The sequence below is a fragment of the Sceloporus occidentalis genome, unplaced genomic scaffold, assembly GCF_023333645.1.
Source record: "Sceloporus occidentalis isolate IW3139 unplaced genomic scaffold, rSceOcc1.0.p SCAF_410, whole genome shotgun sequence".
NCBI lineage: Eukaryota > Metazoa > Chordata > Lepidosauria > Squamata > Phrynosomatidae > Sceloporus > Sceloporus occidentalis.
Window position 1 is genome coordinate 159,909 of NW_028317390.1, and position 22,855 is coordinate 182,763.

Here is a 22,855-nt window from a genome sequence, read left to right on the forward strand (position 1 = left end):
TGATAAAAGTCTGGGAACGATGTCTCTCGAAGTCTTCATTACTGGTGGGATAGTTTGCCTTTCGCAGGACAGCGCCCCCCTGGATGGGAGAGGTATTACACCTACAAAGATTCATGCAATATGGGTTTTTTCACAGAAATTCCTACACTATTTCACCAGTGGTTAGCATTTCCCCCCCCGTTTTTTTTTTGTGTAACCGGAAGAATTATCCTCCCAACTTCAGTTTAACCAAAGTTTATTTTTATTATAAAAAATTGGGGGAAAATATAACTATTGCAATATAGAATAATACCTTTTTATTGGACCGACAAATCAAAAGCTCATTGCTCATTAATAAAAATACTTATTATTATTATTACTACATTTTTAACCGATTTCGATTTGGATCACGTGGATTTTTTGAGTTCTCGCGTGATTTAAGGATCCACCCCCGTCTGGAGTGAGTTTGTTACATTAAAGCCGTAGCCGTGGCGATATTGTAATAGGCGTTAAGACAATAATATACATTTTTATTGACAGTCTCTGTGGAGCTCGTTGTGTCTCTCGGGTGCCAGAAATTCCACAGGATTTTTCCTGGAATTCCTAGGATTTAAGGACGAACCTCATTGATAGGGTTTTTTAGCCCAGTTTTTATAGAATTGTAAAAGTTCCTGACATTCTTCTTGTGTTGTAACCAAATATGTTTTGTCATAAGCAATAAAAAGCCGGAGCCTCCAATACGATGGAGGACGAGGCAGGTTTCTGGAGGATGGAGCAGTTTGGTCGCTGACCAGCGCTTCAGTTCCACTGTTTGCCGGCACGGCCGCTTCCATCGCTCTCGTGGATGAGGGTCCTCGCCAAGTCCGTTTTATGGCTCCGTCTCCCGCCGGAGGGAAGCGCTCACTACACCTCAGCCTCCATACAGGTTCTCGTGGTCGTGGTGGCCGCTTGGACCTCCTCTGCTCCTTTCCCGTTCGGGGTTTGCCCGTCTGCTTTTGGGTTCTCGCTGTTTCCGTTCTCTTTGAACACTTTGGTTTCTACGGCTTCTTTCTCTTCCTCTTTCTTTTTGTCGAACAGCAAATGGGTTTTGTACCTGGAGTGCGAAACGTGGACATGTTATGGGAAAGAGATCGGTCTGATATATATATCTAGAAAATTAAAGCTAGAGGATCAGAGGCTGGAATGAAAGGAAGTTTTGCTTAACTGAGAGGGTAGTAGATAAGTGGAACAGCCTCCCAGCAGAAGTGGTAGAGGGTAATACAGTGAGGGTATTAAACATGCATGGGATAGACATACAGCTAGTATATAAAGGGAAGAAAGTACTCACTTCTTGAAGTAGCAGACGCCAAGTACAACCGACAAGAAGAAGAACAGCAATGCCAGTGTCAGGAGGGCGGCGGGTAAGCCTGCGTCGGGGATAAAATAATTGTTACTTTAAACAGTTACTTCATACGCGGCCGTTATCGCCCCGGACCCAGAAGGTTCTCCCCACGCGTGGTTCCCGGGATCGGAGGAGTTTGGGTGATTTAATCGCTTGCTTCACCGGCACCACGGACAGTGAGGCAGGGAAGCAGGCAGGCGTTAGAGTGCGTGTGATGACCGGAGTGCCCCCTTTAATCTTCCCATAAGACACGCGTGTCAGACCACCGGCCTCGATGGCTGTAGGCTGTTCTGTATTTTCTGAATATTTTATGATTTTTTTAATTTTATTTTATGAATATTACCCTTTTTGTTTCTGGGGTCTGTTCTCATCTTACACCCCTCCAGGTTGGAGAAGTTAAAAAGAGTGAAGAAATCATTCTTTTTTTTCTTTTACCTCCAAAGGCATTGTTTCCATTTTTGCCCAATCCTTGGCTTTCCGGTGTGGGGGGCGTTGGCGTTGGACGGGTGGTCACGATCTCTAATGATTTGGTAAATGCCGTCACGGCGTCACTCTTTCTCGTTGTGGTTCGCAGAGGGGGTAACAATGTCGGATTGGTTTGGGATTCTGTCCTCGCCGTCTCGTTAGATGAGCCCCGTCTGGCCGTGGCGGACTGCGGCTCTGTTGTGGGGACTGCCGTGGTGGGAAACTCTGGTTTACAAGAATTAATCCATTTATCTGGAATAGATTGAGTGGCAAGAAAAATCCGTCATGTGACTGACACAGAGCTCCCCGGCGATATTGGTGAAAACATCACAATTGAATGATTTGTGTGCGTTTTGCCTCCTGACTCTTTTGACTCACCTGATGCATTGAAGCAGTAGGCATGGAAACTGATTGACAGCTCCGCACTCCACGTAACGACGCCGGTTTTGTTCTTGCCGCATTTCTCGTTATGCTGAATCCGTGAGATGACACCGGTTTGGTCCTTTACCCATCCATAACTGCAGGCAACATGTCACGGTCAGGGCTACTTGTGCACCCAAAAGCTCAGGTTATTGGGGCGATATACAAACATGTCAACAGTCTATATGGTGCTATACCAATGGGTCAATAGTATATGGGGTGCTATACCAACGGGTCAACAGTCTATATGGTGCTATACCAATGGGTCAACAGTCTATGGGGTGCTATACCAACGGGTCAACAGTCTATGGGGTGCTATACCAATGGGTCAACAGTCTATGGGGTGCTATACCAATGGGTCGGCAGTCTATGGGGTGCTATACCAATGGGTCAACAGTCTATGGGGTGCTATACCAATGGGTCGGCAGTCTATGGGGTGCTATACCAATGGGTCAACAGTCTATGGGGTGCTATACCAATGGGTCGGCAGTCTAAGGGGTGCTACATCAACGGGTCACTGGTCGTTGGGGAGCTATTATCATTGGGTAGACCAATAGATGTTCATACCCTCAGATGGGGCAAGAAGCCAATGGTTTAGGAGGAGATGGAGAGTAATATGTATATACAGCGTACAATATACAGATATTATTGACTGTCTCTCTGTATTCTCGTGGTGTAGACGGAGAAATAACCGATGCGGTTACCTGCACGTCTCGAATCCGTAGCTGTGAGCCTTCTCCACCTCAGCCTTGCTGGCCAGTTGTAAGCCGAGCTGCTGACACACGATCTCCGCCGTCGTGTAATTAAATCTGTATTTATGATCCTTCGCCTCGGCCACAACCACCCCGGCGATCCGGCACTTTAACGGCGCCAGGTCTGTAACAGAGAAAGTGTCAACGCCATGCGACATCCAGAGCCCGTTTACCGCTGGTTGCATTGGAAGGTCCAGCTGGCAGACATGTTTGTGGCTGTCCAGCTATGGCCCTCAACCACTGCTTGATTTTAAAAAAAAATTCTAAAGTGCCAAAAAAGCATGCAGATTTATTAACAATAAAAGCGAATGTTCAGGTTAAATGTTTAACCATAAAGAGGGCCACTAAATCTGCACAGGTCGGCACGTTCAAAATAATTTTATTAAATTACCTAAATTAGAGTTTTATGAGAAGCTCTTCTATTCTACACCTGGCTCCTGGACCCCATTTTCCTTACTTGATCACCTCTCCCTCTGGGCATTTGCCCTACCTGGTTACCTCTGGAACTCGGACATTTGCCCTACCTGGTTACCTCTGGAACTTGGGCATTTGCCCTGCTTGTTCACCAGGATCTCTGAATAATTTACAAAGAAACTGGAATACAAACCGTTTATATCAAAAGCTGATCTTTGTGCCAAAGAAATCCCGAGGAAAGTGGATAAAAGCAAAGAGATAAATCCAGCCCGAGAAGTCATCTTGGTGGGATGTGGACTCCAAGGTCCTGACCGCCGGACGCCTATGAAGACCCAGGGACCTGCGGGCTCCGCATTCATACCCCGGCTCTGCTGAGTTCAGCAATGAAATCCTGAAATCAGAGTCTCGATTGATAAACTGCCCTCGGCTCCTGGCTATTGGGAAACAATGGGTGGAAACCTGTGACGTCCTACAGCCCCTGATCCAGAAGAGGTCCTTTGGTGGAGGGCAGTCTGGAAAATTGAACTAATGCTGATCCAAGCAACGAGCCGTCAAACTGAGGAAGTAAGATAACGGAGTTTAGGAGTCCGAGTTACAAACAGCTGGCAAACAGTCAAGATCTTCTTCACAGAGCTGACACAGAGTAACCATCAGGTCCCGGGTTTCTACCCCACGGGGCGTCACCAGACGCTGGACACCAGCGAGTACTTCTGTGTGCAGTTATCGGAACAATAACTATTTCTTGGTTCACATCAGGGGAGGGCAGAAAAAAATTGCCCTGGGGAGGGGGTCAACCATGTGGTCCACTAATAAACCAGCAGAACACATGTGGCAGACAATGTACAAAAAGGACCCAACAGTGGTGTAAATGTAGCTTAAAGTCTCCTTTACTCTAGAGACGCTTGTGGCTGTAGGTGGAGGTGCAGATTAGAGCAGCTAAGGGGGTAATTGTCCCCTCTGTCAGCCCTGACCTGGTTTACATGTTAATAATGATTTGTGAGAAGGATATACATGCGCAAAGTCTAATTGCCCCAGGGGCTAAGAGTAGACACTCCGCTGTACAGGTAATCACGTGTCTTTGTTCCCTATTTGATGGCTGCTTGTGTAACTGAGGGGGGCATTTACAAGAATACTGGTTTTTTTTTTACCCCGTTTAATTTATAATTAAAAATAGTGATGGGAGGGGGATTTCAGTTTATGGGGAGCAGCAGAGAAAGGTCCCGCCCACGAGGAGCTCAGATGTGACAGGCGGAGCTTTAGGTGATCCCGGAAGAGGTGGCCAGGGACTCCTTTGCTTCTCACACACTTTAGAACATGACGCGGCAGGAACTTCACAAGTTAAACACAGAAAAACACGCAACAGACATGAAATAAGTTCTCGTTTATTTTCAAACTCAAGTATGTGGTATTTTACAGTACGATGCAGGCACCTGAAGTGCAAAACGAAACAATTTCTAGAAAACTTAAATAATCTACACAGAAAGTAGTGACTTTTCATTCCCATGTCTCAAAATACTCAGTGCTGTGCAAGACCAAACAACCTGTGCCAGATAACAGAAACGGGCAATAAATACGCCGGCGATGCCACCAGAGCAGTAACCGTCAGAAACCGGAGCAGCACCCGTCCGATGGACAATTATACGTGTCATACCTGCCAAATGTCTCAGGTTTCCAGGGAAATCCCTAATCCTGCCATCATCCCCTGTCTGCCGCCGCAGCGCGAGATAACCGCACACTTCAGGAACAGGTCTTTCCGATTATTAGGACAGGAGACGAGAGTAATTACCGAGTAATTAGCGTGCCGGGGAAATGGGTTTCTGTAATTAACCCCCCCGAGCCGGAAGAATGAATGAGGCGTATAAAACATTTGCATAGAGACTATGAGTTGGGAAATGTTTAATAATAAATCGGGGTGCGTTTGCCTGATCACGCCTTGAATTGCAGGTTGTTTTTTTGTTGAGTGCCCAGACCCGGAGGGGTCAGACCTGGGGTCCCTCTTTTACAGGGCTGGATGGGGGGATCGAATGTTCTGCCGCCATTGTTCCTGCGACCTGTTAACCCATTCATGGTGACTCTAAAAAAGATTATTTCGGTATTTTGCCCCCAAAGCTCACACCCAAGCAGGTTGTGAATGGAGGCGATAAATCCTGAGTATTTTGGGGGACAGCGTAAAAGCAGGTACAGGATCTATTTCTCACAACGTGATTCATGCGTTCCATTGGGATCATCAAACACCCCCAGCGGGGTACTTCCAGGATCTCTTCAGGCCAGCTCAAGTTGACCAATCAGAGTCTGGTTGTCAGACTTGTACCTGAGCTAATGATGGGGACGCAGAAAGCTGCAGCGTCTGGAGATACTAGAACCAGAGCTGAGGGCATCTGACCCGAGGGACCCAAGAAGCCAAAGCCCCTGGGCAGTTATCTGACGTACAAACCCCCCCCCCCCCCCCGTACGGTTTATTGTGGGACCCGATGCTCATTAGAAGCCCGACTTTCATGTTTCTGCCCGTTGGCTGCCCTCCGCCAGGTGCGCGCCCCACACTTTGCGCTGGGAGCTCCAGCCGGCCCGTCCGGACGCAGATAGTTTGGGTATTCATCTATTCACCAAGGAATCTCCGATACGAATAAAAAGCCAGACTTCTGACAATTCAGTGGCAAGGAAATCCAAAATATCCGGAATGTATTTCTTCAGGTGACGCTCCAAGCCCCAGGAGCGACTCCTTATTCTTCTTATCGGAATTCAAATGATATCAAATTGCTTTCTTCCGGTAAATTTTTGCTGCGTTTACATTAAAAAAGTTTCTGTTCAAATACTGATAAAACACAAAGAATGGATAACCGCTGACAGACGTTTGCCGTCCACCAAGAACACGCGCGGTGTCCCGCTCCCCGGGCCCGTTGCCCCGCTCCCCCGGCCCGTTGTCCCGCTCCCCCGGCCCGTTGTCCCGCTCCCCCGCTCCCCGGCCCGTTGCCCCGCTCCCCCGCCCGTTGCCCCGCTCCCCGGCCCGTTGCCCCGCAAGTGTCCGCACGGCCCGCCGGTAACGTTCTATTCTCTTCCTACGGTCTGCGCTGCTTTTGTTGGAGCCCCGATGTCCACCACGAGTATTTTTGGGATGCTGAACAGGTGGCTTTGCTGTCGGCTCCATCAGGGATTTCTGAACAAGATGTGAGCGAGTTGTAGACGCTCAGCATCACGGCCAACAGGATGACCCCGGCGGCCACCAGCGAGAAGACGTTCCAATGGTTCAGTAACTTGGGGTACAGCATGTGCACGTAATCAATGCACTCGTCAATTTTACTGGAAAAACAGAGAAAAGAGACATCACAATTACATCCCGCGGCTTCCCTAACGCAATAACGTCTTCTAAACGCCACAAAGCGTCCGCGAAGCGCTTTCTACACCGGCAACGGCTGCAAGAGAAGCGTAACATCCCCCGACTCTCACCGCTCACCTCGTTCTTAACTCGGTTAACCCTTCCTCTTCCTCCTCTTCATATCCCGCAGGACCATCGTTGGGTTTCTCCTCATCTTCCTCTTTGAATTCTTGTATTACTTGGATTTTCTTTAACCCTTCCTGATACCTGGAGGGACGAGACGAATACGATAAGAACATCGGCTGTTAGGCAGCCGGGTAAATTGTTTTGTTTGGGGAATTTTTAGGTGTTTTGGCTCAAAGTATTGTTGGGATCTGGTGTTTTGGGTGGGTTTTTGCCCCTGTGATGGTTCCCCCTTTTGCGTTATCCTGTGTCGGCCGTGGTAATAAAATATTCTGGTGTGGGATAATAATGATGTTGATACAGAGAGAAGATCCGTACCCTTTATTATATGCGTCCTCTTCTATCTTGGCTTTTATCTCGGGGTTAATCTCATCCTGGGCGCCGGGGGGCATCGATCCGGCCGCCATCTCACATTCCGAGTCCACGTTTGGTTTTCCGCTGTTTGAACGTAAAACGAAAGCGGTTGGGATATTAATACTGATAAAGTCTGTACATCCTTAGGAAAGTGAATGTCCTATAAAGTAACGCGGCAGAAATTATTATCTGTGGAAAATAATCTATTCTAACGAACGTGAAACTAAAAATGATGCTTTCAACCCCAAAATGTCTATTTATCCGAACAGCGAGGGCGGCGTCCGGGGATCAGCGAGGAACGAGGGCCGGAATATCGGGATTTAATCAGATAAAGGATTACACACACACAGACACACACAGACACACACACACAAACCTGAGGGTGGTTATTTTTTAACGTTTTTTTTTAAGCACTAAAAGACAGTTTTTGGGCTGTAATTTCATGGTTTCCATGATAGGCGTCCAAATAAAATAGGGTGTGGATCCTCGCCTGCGCTTCTCACTGATTTAAAGGGCACGCGGCAGGCGGAAACCTGGGTGTGAAAGTGACCATGCGCAGCTCAGAACTAAAAGGGCTTTTATCCTGTTTGGATTTGCTTGATAAACACAAAAATATCGAATATCGTCGCGAACAATTCAAGGAAAGTGCGTGAACGTCTCTTCAAGGTCACACTTAAGGCTTCTTTAAATAAAGGGCGTAGAGAGCACTTGCCTTGCGCATGTTGCTGGCACGGCGGGTAACATTTACAATCCATGAACAGATTCTGGGCAAACGGTGAATGAAAATCCCCCCCCCCGCCAATCACCCAAAGGTATTTTCCCAAGATTTACAGCATCTGCCGTTTCTCGCCCCCCCCTTCATGTTCCATTCATTGTGTGATGTCAGCGAGTTTGTTTCTTGAGAGCAGAAACGATTTCCTGGGAAGATAATGGAATCTCTGGGAGTCGGAGTCACGTCTGGGAGGTCCGTTTATTTCCAGAACGGAAAGATCGGGGACTTGGGTGGGTTCTCTATTTTAAACGCTCGTCTTATCTCCGCCGCGCAAAAGGGAGTCTTTCACATCGCAAAAGATAACCAATCAGACAGCGCTGATTTGGGCAAAACTAAAAATAACTAAAAAAACATTCATTTTATAGATTTATATAATAATATCCTTGGTATAGAAAATACAATAAAAACTAATATCCGGCTAGAAATATTGTGAATAAAATGTGGTTTAAGTCCGTTATACATTTTATATATTTTATTTATATACTGTATATGAAGATCAGCGGTTCCCGTCACAATGTAACAACATTCCCCCCCCAGCTGCCGTTATATTAATAACGATACTTACTTCTCTAAAAGCGGCGATAATCCCAGTGAGTTCTGTAAACCGCTTCTAGCAGCCGGCGAATCGGCCTGAACACAGAGAGACACGGGATTAAGTCGGGGGTCCTTAAAGATACGTTTTTGGGGTCTAGAAACCCACAGAAGAGATAGGAAGGTCGCTTATACAAAGCGGAAGGAGACTACTCACTAAGGACGGCAGGGCAGGGATGGGGGACGAGGTGGGAGACTGGCCGGGAATGTTTAATAAATTAAATTTCGGAACAACGGCCACGCTGACTCGCCGGCGCGGCATGTTCTGCAAGAGAAGGAACGTCAATTTTTAAGACATAAAATCATTTTTTGGCACATTTATTATTATTATAATTATTATTATTAATATTAATAAAATGTACTTATTTTTTATAGGGGGGTATTTGTTAAAGTATAAGAAAGTTGAGTCAAAGGGCAAAAGTTGGCAAAACATAAATATTAATGTCATAAAGCCCCACCCCCTTACACAGGCTGCCATAACCAATTAACAATTTAACAACAGGGGAGAGATAACTTCATGGGGAGGAATAATAATGCAGATCCTAGGAACAGGAAGTGTTAATCGTTTTAATCATCACATCATCAATCATTATGTCGATTTATTTAGTGTATAGAGCAGCGACATGATGGATTTGGGAAAAGTGACGCCGATACCTTTACCGTTAACCCTATACGGGATGTATTAAAGTAACAGTACGGTGCGCGGATACGCCGGTAAATGCTCTGATACCTTGCCGATGGTTAGAGACATGGAGCGTGAGGACCTCGGTACGCCATCATCTACAATAAAGTCACATTCGACAAATTGAGAATTAAAAACACTAATTAATATATAATATCGGTGAGAAAAAAACCCAATATACTCATGGAGCACAAAACACTAAAGCCTCTCCCCGTTTTACTGCCAGACGTTCTGTGAATAAATCAGAATCCCCTTCCACGAATACTTTAACCTTTGCACCGCGACCTGGGTCCACGAAGGCGGCTGTTTCATAAAAAATATGGAGAATTGCCCAGTTTTTTCTTATTTTTGTCACTTTTTGCCTCATTTCTTGGTCATTTCAATAAACACAGCCCACAAGACATTACGCTTTAATAATGGAGGGACAGAATCTACCGGATCCACCGTAATTCCGGCTGGAATTCTGATTGGCCAGCTTCTTATACTCCATCAGCTCTGCGTGGTCCTTCTCGTACGTCCTCTTCAGGTTCTCCACGTACTGCATCATCACTTCTGTGGCCCTCGACATTCGTTTCTCCTGGGGGGGTGGAATAAAATTGTGTTGTAATATTCAGCAGCAGGCGGGTGGCACTGGGGCAGATTCCCCCGGCACGCAGCGCGTTCTCACCTGCCGAACGGCGCCCACCATTTCTGCCCGGCTCGAGAGTCTGGTGGTTAAGCGATGAAGGACAGCGATGTCCTCTAGGAGCTTCTGGAAAGTCTCTCGGTGTTCGCTGCTCTGCCATATGGAGGCCGAAGACTGCGGAAACACAAAGAGGCGTCAGGCCTTCAGAAGAGGGACCAGTAGCTCTCATGACCCTCAGCCGCCAAAAACATTATCAGAATGGCTTCCGCTCACTCTTACCATCACCGCAGCCTTAAAATTCTCCAGCTCCTTCTCGTTATTTTCCTCGGTGAGATTTCTCTCTCTCTCGGCTTGACTCAGCCGAGCTTCCAGGGTATAACTGTCATTCCGAAACGCCAGCGCCAGCTGAACAAACACGTTCTGCGGAAGAGACGGCGTACGGAATATTATAGCTGGTGTGACACGCCGGTAGTCATGTCAAAGATGGAGAAGACACTGATTTGTTGGAGACTTTATTGCTACTGCAGCAGAAAACACTCCTGTGATGTTTTTTTTATATATATATATTACTCACCTCTACTTCTTTCTCGGTCAGCGGCGGAGCGCTAGAATGAAGGAGAAGTCATTACTGTCTTCGGTAGAAAACTGTAACTCCATTTATAACTAAAGTCGTCAAACCACAATTATTTTCCCCGAAAAGAATATTTATCACAAATTTTGCCCAATTATAGGTGATTTCTGCAAGATTGGATTAAATTTGAGACCCTAAAACCAAATGTTGTTGAATAAACAGAGGCTACGAATAACTATGATGGGGTCTTCTATGTGTCAAGAGTCTTGGAGCCCTGGGCTATTCCCAACAGTGAGATCGAGTGGCCCCTCGGCACTAAGGAGCCCATCACATGCTAGAAAGCTATGATCCCGTGGGAAATCAGTACAAATCTGGGATCTGGAGACTATAAACAAGTCCACGGCCACCGGACTGAAGTCTATACTTATATTTTGTGAAAGGAACCGTTGGAAGCCATTCTCCGGAAGGTTCAATATAAGGTCTGTCTGTCTGGAGGCATCACACCATACCTGTTGGGAAGACACTTGTGGACCCGCAGTTTGCGTAATAAGATGTCCGGGATATTTGGCATCACGTCCGAGTCTCCCTTTCCCTCGTCTTCATCCGCAGATTGGGCAGGAGAAGAACCTGCAACACACGGTAATGGCGGGTTCCATATGGGTGCGGAGAGGACCTTCTCCTACCATAAGCTGACCGGACCTCCCATGACGAGGCCAACCGGCCCTAGATCTTCTCTAATCAGCTATATATATATAAGCTAATTAAAAATATCGCTATTAAATATTAAACTGGAATCAAATTAAACAAAATTAGCAACATTTGAGATTCCACCAACAACGGCTACCCTAACCTACAATGTACAGTGTTTGGGGAACCCTTTAATGGGTTAATGAGTAGCTATTTCACATGTGGAAATGTCACTTCCCACCCCATCCCCCCCTCGGCTCCTGACTTCAACTCTGTAGGGGACATAAAGTTTTGCCCAAAAAAATGTATGTAATTTGTAAAAACTGCTTACAAATCAAAAGATAAAATCAATTTCCTTCCTCTCTGAGAAGATGAGTTTGTGCAACGAGCCCTTTTATATAATCCCCCCCCCATTAACCGGCTTATTAATGGCGGCGAAGACCCTCGCTCAACATTATACCATAAATCCTCGGTAACAATGCTTTATTCATTACTTTTTATTTCCTGCGTTAACTTTATTTAGAATTATTCACGTCACTTATCATAATCCGTCCCGCCGTCTCATTGCTTGGAATGTAACTCATTGTATCGTCTTCCAGAACAGCAATAGATGAATTCTCCCTATTTTTTGGGGGGGGATTTCTACCCAAAAAGGGTCATTTAAAATTATTAACGTTTGGATCGGGTAGTCAATAGACGACCCTCATCGGGGATAAATGCATTGGGCAGGAAAAGGGACTGCCGGGGTATTAGCAAAAATGGCAGAGGGGCAAAAGCTCAATTAGAGTGCAATAAAACAACATAAATTGGTAACAGAAGTATCCAGTACTGGATTCCTAATATCCCGTTATATATTTATTATTATTATTATTTATTATTATTATTAAATAATTAGTTTTACTGCAAGTTTTAAATCCAATATAAAATTGCGCCTGTAAAACGATTGTATTATCAGAATATATTCTATATAATTATTGTATATTCGAATTATTATAAAATGCCTCTGAATAAAGGAATGAAGCACCTGACGCGTCCATGGATCTGCTCCGCGCGGCTCGGGATCTGGGAGTAATGAAGTCCCTGCCGCGTTTTAATCTTTCCGTTTGTGACAATAAATTTAGACGGACCGCAGCAGGATGTGAATAAGACGCTCTGCCGCTCGGTGCTGTTTTATCAGTGGCAGGCAGGCCATGCTTTTACTGATAGAGCCACACAGCTCGGAGGGGGGGATAATAAGACGCTCATTAATAACGAGAGAGCGGGGGATCTAGCAATATTGCGAAATGCATGTTTTGGGGGTATTTTTGTTTCGGCAGGCGGAGCAGGGTCAGAGGAGCTGTGATGGAACCGTAAGAGCGTCCCTCCATATCTTTCAGCTCGGCTCCTCTCCCAGCCTTCCCTTAAGGCGCAGGTTGTGATGTCATCTCCCGGCACCCTGAGTCTCGCATGGAGAGGTGAGAGAGGATCTCCATACTGCCCTCTGCTGGCCACCACTCACTGCACCTCCCGTCTCCTGTCGCTCCATCGGGACACATGTGGGAACGTCGTGTTGGGGAATCTTTGACGTCTCCTGCACGTGGCAGCCTAATCTATGCACTAACGTGGGAGAGGCCCACATACTTTAGTGAATACGCTCCATACATGGCATTACGGGAGGAAGACACTTCCCGTTTATCTCATTTTTTCACCTTACTTAGAAGATAACGCATAAACAATCCGCCCTTCCCTACTACTGCGTGACGCAAGGCGCCCCGCTCTCTGCCCTTTTGTTGGTGGAAACCCCGGGGGTCTCGGACTGCACCTCTTTCCTGTTCGGCGGCCTCGCTCAGATCGGGGAGTTTCTGCCCGGTGAGGTTATGACTCCGCATCAACTTGTGTTCCTGGGGCAGAAAACACGGTCACGGTTACCGGGCTGGAACGCACGCAGGCAAAAGGAATACAACCGAATTATAATATTATCCCCAAAACCGACACAAACAGAAACGCCAGCCCGTTCTGGGCTCCTTTCAATAGTTTTCTTTCAAACAGGAAGTTACACCGGCCGCTCCCAGGGTTTCTGACACATGCATTTATTTGACATCATCACGTGGCTTTATTTCACGCACAAAACAAAAACACGCAGGATTTGGGAAAAGTAACAGTCCCCCCCTCCTCTAAAAACTGACACTTTCTGGCAAACATTTCACAGCGGAAGTTTAGCGATATTCTATATTCTGTTATATTAACAGAAAGCCGAGATTTGGGGCGGAATATCATCACTAGAGCCCCGGAATGAGAACATTTCTGTGAGATATGTTACTGCTCGGGAGTTATTATTTATTGTTTTATATAGCGCCACCATATTCCGCAGCGCTGCACAATGGGGTTCCTATATAACACTATAACTTGTATAGTGTGTGGCGGTCCCGTACCGCACGCGGGGCGATATTTTCACACCCGTCAGCGGAGAGATTTATGTGCCTTTGGACGCCGTTGTTGAGTAATGGCACCAGGGTGTTGCTATCAATTCAGGAAGGAAAACCTCTGGGAAAAAATGTTGCGGCGGAGAGATTCCCGAGCAGCCCTCTATCTGACACGCCAATTAATCAGCGTGTTCCTGTTTACAGGTCACGCGTGATACTCGGACGCCCAGGGCTCAGTAAATCGCGTGTCCGTCCCGCGGGCTCCGTAACTCACAAATAGCGTATTTGGGTTTAACTGAAACAGACTGAGGAAATAGTAAGAAAGTAACGGATTAGGGAAACACTAGAAATTCATTAAAATAATCAGGAAATTCCTTTTGTTTTTTCCAAAGCATAGAAGTTTAGGTGTCATAGAAACGCGGGAGTCTTTCTGGGGTAAATTAGATGCGGATTGGTTACAGGGAGATTTGGCGCCACCTTGTGGGGGCAGCAGGCGGGACGCTCCACACAGTCAGTGCAGAATCGGGGTTCTTGGCGGGGTCGGGGTAAATGTTTAAAGCGTTACCTCAGTCAGTACAGAATCGGGGTTCTTGGTGGGGTAAATGTTTGAAGGGGTCGGGGTAAATGTTTAAAGCGTTACCTCAGTCAGTACAGAATGGGGGTTTTTGGCGGGGTAAATGTTTGAAGGGGTCGGGGTAAATGTTTAAAGCGTTACCTCAGTCAGTACAGAATGGGGGTTCTTGGCGGGGTAAATGTTTGAAGGGGTCGGGGTAAATGTTTAAAGCGTTACCTCAGTCAGTACAGAATCGCGGTTCTTGGCGGGGTAAATGTTTGAAGGGGTCGGGGTAAATGTTTAAAGCGTTACCTCAGTCAGTACAGAATGGGGGTTCTTGGCGGGGTAAATGTTTGAAGGGGTCGGGGTAAATGTTTAAAGCGTTACCTCAGTCAGTACAGAATGGGGGTTCTTGGCGGGGTAAATGTTTGAAGGGGTCGGGGTAAATGTTTAAAGCGTTACCTCAGTCAGTAGAGAATCGGGGTTCTTGGCGGGGTAAATGTTTGAAGGGGTCGGGGTAAATGTTTAAAGCGTTACCTCTCTCAGCTTGGTGAGCTTCTGCAGGCGAACCGGCTGGATGTGGAAGTCCTTCAGGTCTGCAAACTTCGCCGTTTTACCGCTGCATTTGTCTTGTGAATTGAGAAGGTCCTTTTCTGGCGAATCTAAACCTGCTTTGTCTTTGTTCCCGGGGCCCAAACTGTCCCAGGACAGGGCTCTCAATAAAGGGGGTCGGTTCCCGGGCGCTTGGGGCAGAACTCTGGAGGCAGGCGAGTCCTGCTGGGATCCCAAAGTCGGGGTCTGCGCTGCGCCCCCCTGGACCAAGTCACTTTCCCGCTGTTTCTTCAGAAGCGATTTCCCAATTTCATTGTCGGGACTCGTACTGAGAGATGTTTGGCCTTTTTCCGCCCCTCCGGCTTTGTACGCGCCGGCCATGTTCTTTAAGGGGTCAAAGTTCTCCTTATGCTCAGAAAGCGTCTCTTTGGAGGTTACAAAGACTGGGGAGCGAGGGGTCAGTCTTCCCTGAGATATCTTCCTCTGATCATTCTGCTTTCTGTCCGCCAGTCCCTTTGTGATGTTCTACGAACAGAAAGAGGGATATCATATTGTGCCACGGCAGGGTTAGGGTTAACACCTCTGACGGCGCACAAATACCGTTACTCCAAAACTTACAAATGTAATATTAAAAATGTACATCTTTTTTAATATCGGCACAAAAAAATCTGATTTCCCCTTATTCTGCCCTTGAGCCGATAGGACGGACAGCCAACCGGGAATAATGTAATTAAAACAAAGTGTTGGTTTAACGCAAAGCGTCCCCGACGCAGCTTTATTAGAATCACGAGGCTGTTAGTTTCGTAACTTTCCGATTCTTGTTGTATATTAAGGGAATTTCAGACATTTACCTGCAATATGGCTGCCGCCCCGAGGAGTGCAGGGGGATACGGGTCAGAACCTGTGATAAAAAGTATCATTTTCAGGACATTGATTTTTGGTAGCTGTATCGTAGCGCTGGAGTCAGCGGTATCACTCGTGAAGTAGGAAGGATGAGGATTACCTGGCGGCGGCGGGAAGGAGAATGAGTTACTCGGTGATGGCACCGGGGAAAGCTTGGGGCTCAGCGCCGGAGACACCCCTGATAGGGAGACAAGGAGAAGACGTGAGATCTCAGGAGGTCGGGACGCAGAAGATGTGAGGACACACGGGTGGATATGATGGCTCCATCCCCTCTTCTCCTCTCGAAACCCCCCCACATGCCCTGCTGGCACATGCGCTGGTGGGTATATGACACATGCAACGCACCTCAACTAACCAGATTCCCGTTGCAGGTCCTAGCATGCTAACATGTGCAAAACAAGCAAGGGCTTGCGACTTTAGATTTTGCGAGTTACGGGTGAGGATATGAGACACTAAATCTTGCAAGTTACAGGTGAGGGTGTGCAATGGCATAAGCAGTATTTATTATTTTGTGTGAGTGCTACCTATTGGGTATATAAACAGTGGGGGGGTACGGGGGCACCTGAGGATATATAAACAGTGGGGGAAGGTACGGTGGCACCTGCGGATATATAAACAGTGGGGGGAGGTATGGGGGCACCAGGGGATATATAAACAGTGGGGGGAGGTACGGGGGCACCTGGGGATATATAAACAGTGGGGGAAGGTACGGTGGCACCTGGGGATATATAAACAATGGGGGGAGAACCGGGGGCACCAGGGGATATATAAACAGTGGGGGAGGTATGGGGGCACCTGGGGATATATAAACAATGGGGGGGAGGTATGGGGGCACCAGGGGATATATAAACAGTGGTGGGGGGTACCTGTCGGGGAGTCTGTGAGGCTGCATCTGGATCTTCTACCTCTCCGGGTCAGAAAACGCTCACTCACTTTCTTTGCTTCTTCCAATAGTTCGAGGTTCTTCTGTTTGTCCTCCTCGGAGATCCTGACGTCAGGTAAGTTGTCGTTTACGAGGTCAATCACCTGCCCGTTAGTGGCTGCAGGAGAAACGACACCAAATGGACGTCAGAACCATGAATAATACCGCTGGTTGGGTCCGTGGGCTGAGGTGTAGGGTGTCCCTGGTTCCTACGTTACAGCGCATGTCAAATGCACATCCATGGTGTCTACAGCGTTTGGCAGGGCTGACCCATGAAGACCACCTGGGCCACCTGGTTTCTGCAATGGACCCTCACAAGCCTTCAAAAACTTTGGCTGTAAATCTCTGACTTTATTAACGCGGAACCCCCTTGATACTATTTGCTAGAACAGTTCCTCGGAAACGCAGCAAACCAAGAATGGCCTTAAACCCCTGAAGAAGACATGGGTTGGACAGCGCTAATCTTCTTGCCGGCCGACGCGCGTCCCGCGTTTCCCTACCCAGCTGCGGAGTCCTCTTTAGAATCTCCGGCTCACAGTTTTTATTGGGTATTAAAGCGCTGGATATTTCTCCCTTTAAACGCGGCGCTGTTTTGGAGAGCGGGAAGGATTTGGGTAATCGCGGTTAAGTGGCGTCCATCCTCACACGGAGGGTTTCATGCTGTACAGACGTTCTCGGAATGCGTCGGATGTCCTGGCAACGCGTGCGGATTTTCAGTGAGTTCCTGGGATCCGGGGTAAAACTATCCCACTCCCCCCAGCTCGGTGCCACCTGCGAGGCTCGGGGGGTTGGAAACTTGGTGTTCTGAGAAATTTTTGGTTTGTACGAAATATTCCAGAGTTAAATAAAACTTTTAGGAAACATCAATAAAACATAAAAAAAAAGTGTTATAAAAATAAACATTTTCTTTATAATGTAACCATATTATTTTATTATTATTATTATTATTATATGCATTAACGACATCTTACCGACAGATATCAAGGAGCCGGCCGAAGAGAGAGAGGAGCGTGAGTGACGATGGACTCTCAGAGAGGGGCTGTGCGGCCTGGACGGGAGGGTGAAAAACATTTCGTTAATTATTTGGATATTTGACCCTTTTTGGGCATCTGGTCACATGTCCCCCCCCCCCAGTTTTCCAAACTGATCCCAAGGGTTTTTCAATTGCCCTTGTAGCTGAATGAAGTCGAAACGCCTTTGCTTTGCACGGCTCCGCGGGGGAGTGGCTGAGAGCGCAGGGTTATTACATCATAGACTAGCAGTTACCACGAATGTCAGCTCCGACAGGGGAGCAGCGGAAGCCAACGGACTGCTCGTTCCGTGTTTCATATAAAACTGAGATTTCTCCCCATTTTGTATGTTTTCATTGATACTAATGACAGTAACAAAAATCATCAGTGAGATTGCCCCAGGGGGTTAATCGGGGGCACCCCACAGTTCTCTATCACCATCTATTCTGCCCCACAGGAGGCATCCTCTGTAAGCGCCCCCAGGTACACGGGAGGGCAGTTGCTTCGGTATTAAAATTTGATATTTTTTGCATCATCTGCACCCATTTCAGAGAGAATTTTCCATTTTACCCCTCGTGCACTAAAACCCCCGACTTGTGCCGGGAAGCGAGGCGGGAGAAGTAGGTTTTTATGTCCCTGTTGCAGTATATAGAGGTTGGCTTATAAGCTGAGGTTCCTGTCTCTCCCCCCAAATGATTGCCGAGCCCCCCGTTCTCCCTGCCAGAGAAGCCGTTGCCGCTCTTACCGTCTCTTGTCAAGGCAGTTTTTCTCGGGGGGTGTTATTGAGGGACTGCTGACGTTCCGGGAGGATGATGGCAGGTGTCACGCACGTCCTCCCCGCTGCAGCCGGATCCTAAAATACATGATAAGTGATTGCGCAGCCCCGGAGTGACTGTACATTTCTCTGCATTATTAACGGGGTGGATTAATGATTGGATGGCGCGGGGGAAGCTGCAGCGGATCCCTGCTCCCTGCATCTCGTAATAGATCCGCTCTGGATATTTGGTTCATGCAGACGCCGTATGGCTGATGTATGGGGGATCCATAGTCAATGAGCAAGCAAGAGAGGAGCGGGGAGGAAAAAAAAAACATTAACCCTTTGGATGTTGGAAAAGCGAGTGCCGCAGAGCAACGCATTGCATTCCCTCAGTGACTTAAAGGGTTAACCATATTCAAGAGAAGCCATGCTTAACATACATGTTATTTATGAACACGCCTGGCTATATGACCTTGGCGTGTGGGAGATTTGGGTTCAGAGAAAGATACTAAATGTGGAACATTTACCCCACGTATTAACCATTTAAGGGGGACACTGCACTTAGAGGGTTAAAATATTTAACCCCTTGTCAGGTTTCATATTAAGCACGGACTATCTGTTGATAGAACCACGTTTTACTTTATAAAGGGATTTGCAGCCCGGGGCAGCGGCTGGCTCAGCAATGTGGGAGTTGTGGTTCACAGAAGCCCAAGAAATAAGAATGTTAACCAAACGAGGGTAGCATTTGGGCAAAAGTGAGTGATACAAAGCAGCGCAGATGGTAAGCTCATGGGTCTAAGGAGTGGGGGAACAGGACATTTACTGTCGTGATAGGGTTATTAAATCATATTAGATATTACTTCTCGTTAAAGCTGTCTGGTGCTCCGTGGGTTAATATATTTTCAGAGGACCCAAGCTAACCAAATGTGATAGCCGGCGTTACGGGCCGAGCTTGCCAAGTCCCGGGGGGCCGGCCTGGCATAGGGCATAAAGTGACATTTCCTATCCCATGCGTGCCTAAATTCCCTCACTGTATTAGCCTCTACCACCTCTGCTGGGAGACTATTCCACGTATCTACCACCCTCTCAGTAAAGGAACAGTCTGAATGGTGTCAGTGCTGTATTGTGCACCTTAGAAGAAGCACCAGCTTTCACATATCAGGAGCTGTCAGCTCCACGCACAAATCTCATAACCTCAACCCAAAGTGCACTGTTTACATGTTAATTCAGGAAAGGGATTATTAGTTCCTCTGCGATGGGATACGTGACGGCCCCGTCCCCCCCGGGGGTCTCTTCCTATCATCTGAAGGGAGCGGATGTCGTGTGACCTGCTACGGAGATAATGTACAGTTCCACTGGGGAATCGAGCCAAAACAGGAATTCTTTTATCTGGTTACAAAAAAAATATTGCGAAAAATAAATTTTTTTCTTTTTGTTTTTACCGATTACGTAAAAACTCCATCCGTACGCGGTAAAAAAAATTACGCTGGACCCCGAAAAGCAGCAAAAAACACTGGGCTCTTTCAACCCCTATTATTATTATTACTACTATCATTATTATTATTATTATTAATATTATTAGCATTATTATTAGCATTATTATCATCATTATTATTAGCATTATTATTATCATTATTAACATTATCATTACTATCATTATTAATATTATTAGTATTATTATTATCATCATTATTATTATTATCATTATTATTATTATCATTATTATTATTATATAGAATCCTGAAGATTCCTTTAAATGCAATTCATTAAAGTATCTACAACACATCTACCATCTTTCAAAATGTTTCATAGCTGACGGTTTTAAGAATGTATTTTTATGTATTTATTAATAATATGTGAATTTTATGCCCAAAAAGTTACTGGAAGAAAACATTTCAGTTCTTTGATGATAATGATTAGTGGACAAAACCCACAAAATACCCAATGTTTTTCTGCTGAAAATAATTTTAAAAAGCAACAATTCTCCAACTTTTGAAATGTTACATTTTGTAACGGTTATTTCTGTTTGTGACATAAAAAGACGTCACAGCGCATTTATTTTATTTATTTATTCTGTAAAATGTGCCAAAATGTAAAAGTTTCCTTGTTCCCCTCATTTAAAGGCTTTTAACCCCTTGAGGACAATGAAAACAATGCAAGTCTTTGAAAGGGTAAATGCTTGAGGAATTTGGGTCTTAGTCTGTGGAAACGGGCTGTGGGGGGGGGGGCGATTTAATTTTATTTAGCTACAAAAACCTCCATTCTCCTAGATTTTCCAAGCGATACGGATGTGAAATCTGAGCTGCGTGTAAAGAGCCCTCCAAATAAATTCTCAGAATCCATAAGACCTTCTGAGCCCCGTAAAACCGATTTCAGGTTATCAGGGAAAATATTTAACGTGACTTTCACTTATCTGCCATAAAGCGAGCACACAGTGTAGTACAGGGGCTGAGCTGCTGCGCACACGTCACATGATCACTGAAAATGGCCACAACCCGGACAGCAAATACATTCAGATTTGCAGAGACTTTTCGTTAAATCTGCGCTACCCGGCTCTATACAAAACAGAATTATATAATGAAATAAAAGGGGGGGTTACTGGGACCTCCTCGGAATAAATCCCCATGGAATAAGTTATTTCCCCAAACAAATCCCCAAAGTTACGGCAGGGAGGAGCGGATACTCACCCTCAGCGTGTGCCGAGCCTCGGCTGAGTCCTCCTGGTCTGCGGGTAGGGTGGGCATCGTGCGAGGAGGCAGGCGTGAGGCGGAGGAGTCCCTGGCTGACCGCGCACCCTCAGGTTAACCCCAAGCGAGGGCAATTTAAAGATTTTCATCTGCTACTCACTGCCAAGAGATACAAGAGCTCGGGATCACTACCTTCCAAGGACGGGACCGCGAGACAATAACAGCGTGAGACACGGTGGTCTCTCTCCGGCATTTTTAATATGCGGAGCTACTAAAATTGGAAACAGTTATTTAATCAGAAATGGGATTCACATTTTACAGTAAAAACCCCGTCCTGGGACGTTTCATGATAATATTAACGTTTTCCGTCATTTTGGTTCTGTGATGATTTTGATCGTTTATAACAGTAATAAGCAGTAATAATAAGCAGTAATTACCCCCACACAGCGACGCTCTAATCCGTGCGGAACGTGAATTCTGAATATATTTACTCTTTTAGAGTTCAGGCTCCAGATCAAGAGACCATTTTGGCAAAATTTGTGTAAAAAGGTGTAATAGCTACTTGTAAAAAAATACATTCACTGAATACTTTTTGTGCTGCCTTCCTCCACACAAAGAACTAAGTGTCTCAGATGTGTTTATTGCTGTGCCGCGACCGCGCGTGCGGAGCCATTTTGTTTTTCTAAGACACGCCTCCCCCCAGACATCCTCAAACTTTTCAGCCCCCAACCTTTTGGTGATATTTCAGGCTGGATTGGATCTAAATATTTTTTCTCTCAGGTACCAGGAGATAAATAGAAAAGGGATTTCTTATCGTCACAATTATTAGGCGCCAGACGGCATCATGGGATCTGTCGAGGGATCTATTTATATGGGATCCAAAAACCCAGTTAAACCTCCAGTCCGAGAATGAATTGCATGAAGAATTAGCAGAAAACAAACCCCCCAAATTCCTGAGACTAATTTTTTTTTCCCATCAAAATTCCGAGACTCAAACCTTAATCAGACTCTACCATTTCTGCTGGGAGGCTGTTCCACTTATCTGCCACCCCATTTAGTAATTTCATGATTTCAGGTTTCTGGCCAATGGTTTGGGGGATTCAATTAATAATTTATATTTACGTCCCGGGCTATAAACGCCGCCCCCCCCCCATCAGGGCAGCCGTCAGATGCCGGCCGCCGTTCCCACGCCTGCTCATGGACCGCGCGGATTTAGTAGGATAATAACTGATCCCTTGTGGCCCCCGCGGTCTGTAGGCAGCTAGTGATGGGGAGGATAAAAGGCCCTCAGTTCGGCTCTGCGGACGGCCTCCAGGAAATGAGCTTCTGCCATAAATGGGAAAACTATTTCCATAGGTTTTTGTTAACAGCTGTTCCTCTGTAACGAGGTCACAAAAAAACCCAAATCCAGCCCAATAAGCGCTTTATTTGACTTGCAAATCATGGAATCTGCTAATTCATCTTCCCTGCTGGAGCCGCCGACCGCCCGCTGGCGAGGAGGAATAAGACGGAGGGTGTGCGAAGAGCCGGCGACCTCCCGCTGCCGAGGAGGAATAAGACGGAGGGTGTGTGAAGAGCCGGTGACCTCCCGCTGCCGAGGAGGAATAAGACGGAGGGTGTGTGAAGAGCCGGCGACCTCCCGCTGCCGAGGAGGAATAAGACGGAGGGTGTGTGAAGAGCCGGTGACCTCCCGCTGCCGAGGAGGAATAAGACGGAGGGTGTGTGAAGAGCCGGCGACCTCCCGCTGCCGAGGAGGAATAAGACGGAGGGTGTGTGAAGAGCCGGCGACCGCCCGCTGCCGAGGAGGAATAAGACGGAGGGTGTGTGAAGAGCCGGCGACCGCCCGCTGCCGAGGAGGAATAAGACGGAGGGTGTGTGAC

At 46.7% G+C, this 22,855-nt stretch overlaps 1 protein-coding gene across 1 annotated transcript; it reads right to left on the bottom strand.

The window, feature by feature from the left end:
• Positions 1–882: 882 nt before the first annotated feature.
• Positions 883–21,032, bottom strand: LOC149272851 (inositol 1,4,5-triphosphate receptor associated 1-like). The gene is made up of 24 exons (XM_089506665.1): positions 20,953–21,032; positions 17,493–17,569; positions 16,466–16,639; positions 15,700–15,777; positions 15,548–15,597; positions 14,682–15,221; positions 12,991–13,069; positions 11,012–11,129; positions 10,506–10,536; positions 10,211–10,351; positions 9,974–10,105; positions 9,742–9,883; positions 9,355–9,404; positions 8,782–8,889; positions 8,599–8,663; positions 7,226–7,345; positions 6,863–6,991; positions 6,472–6,708; positions 3,530–3,591; positions 2,950–3,121; positions 2,204–2,343; positions 1,796–2,077; positions 1,307–1,385; positions 883–1,072 (listed from the first exon to the last, which is right to left on the bottom strand). Exons 1-24 carry the CDS (start codon positions 21,030–21,032, stop codon positions 883–885), a joined length of 3,276 nt encoding a protein of 1,091 aa, XP_089362791.1.
• Positions 21,033–22,855: the final 1,823 nt, after the last annotated feature.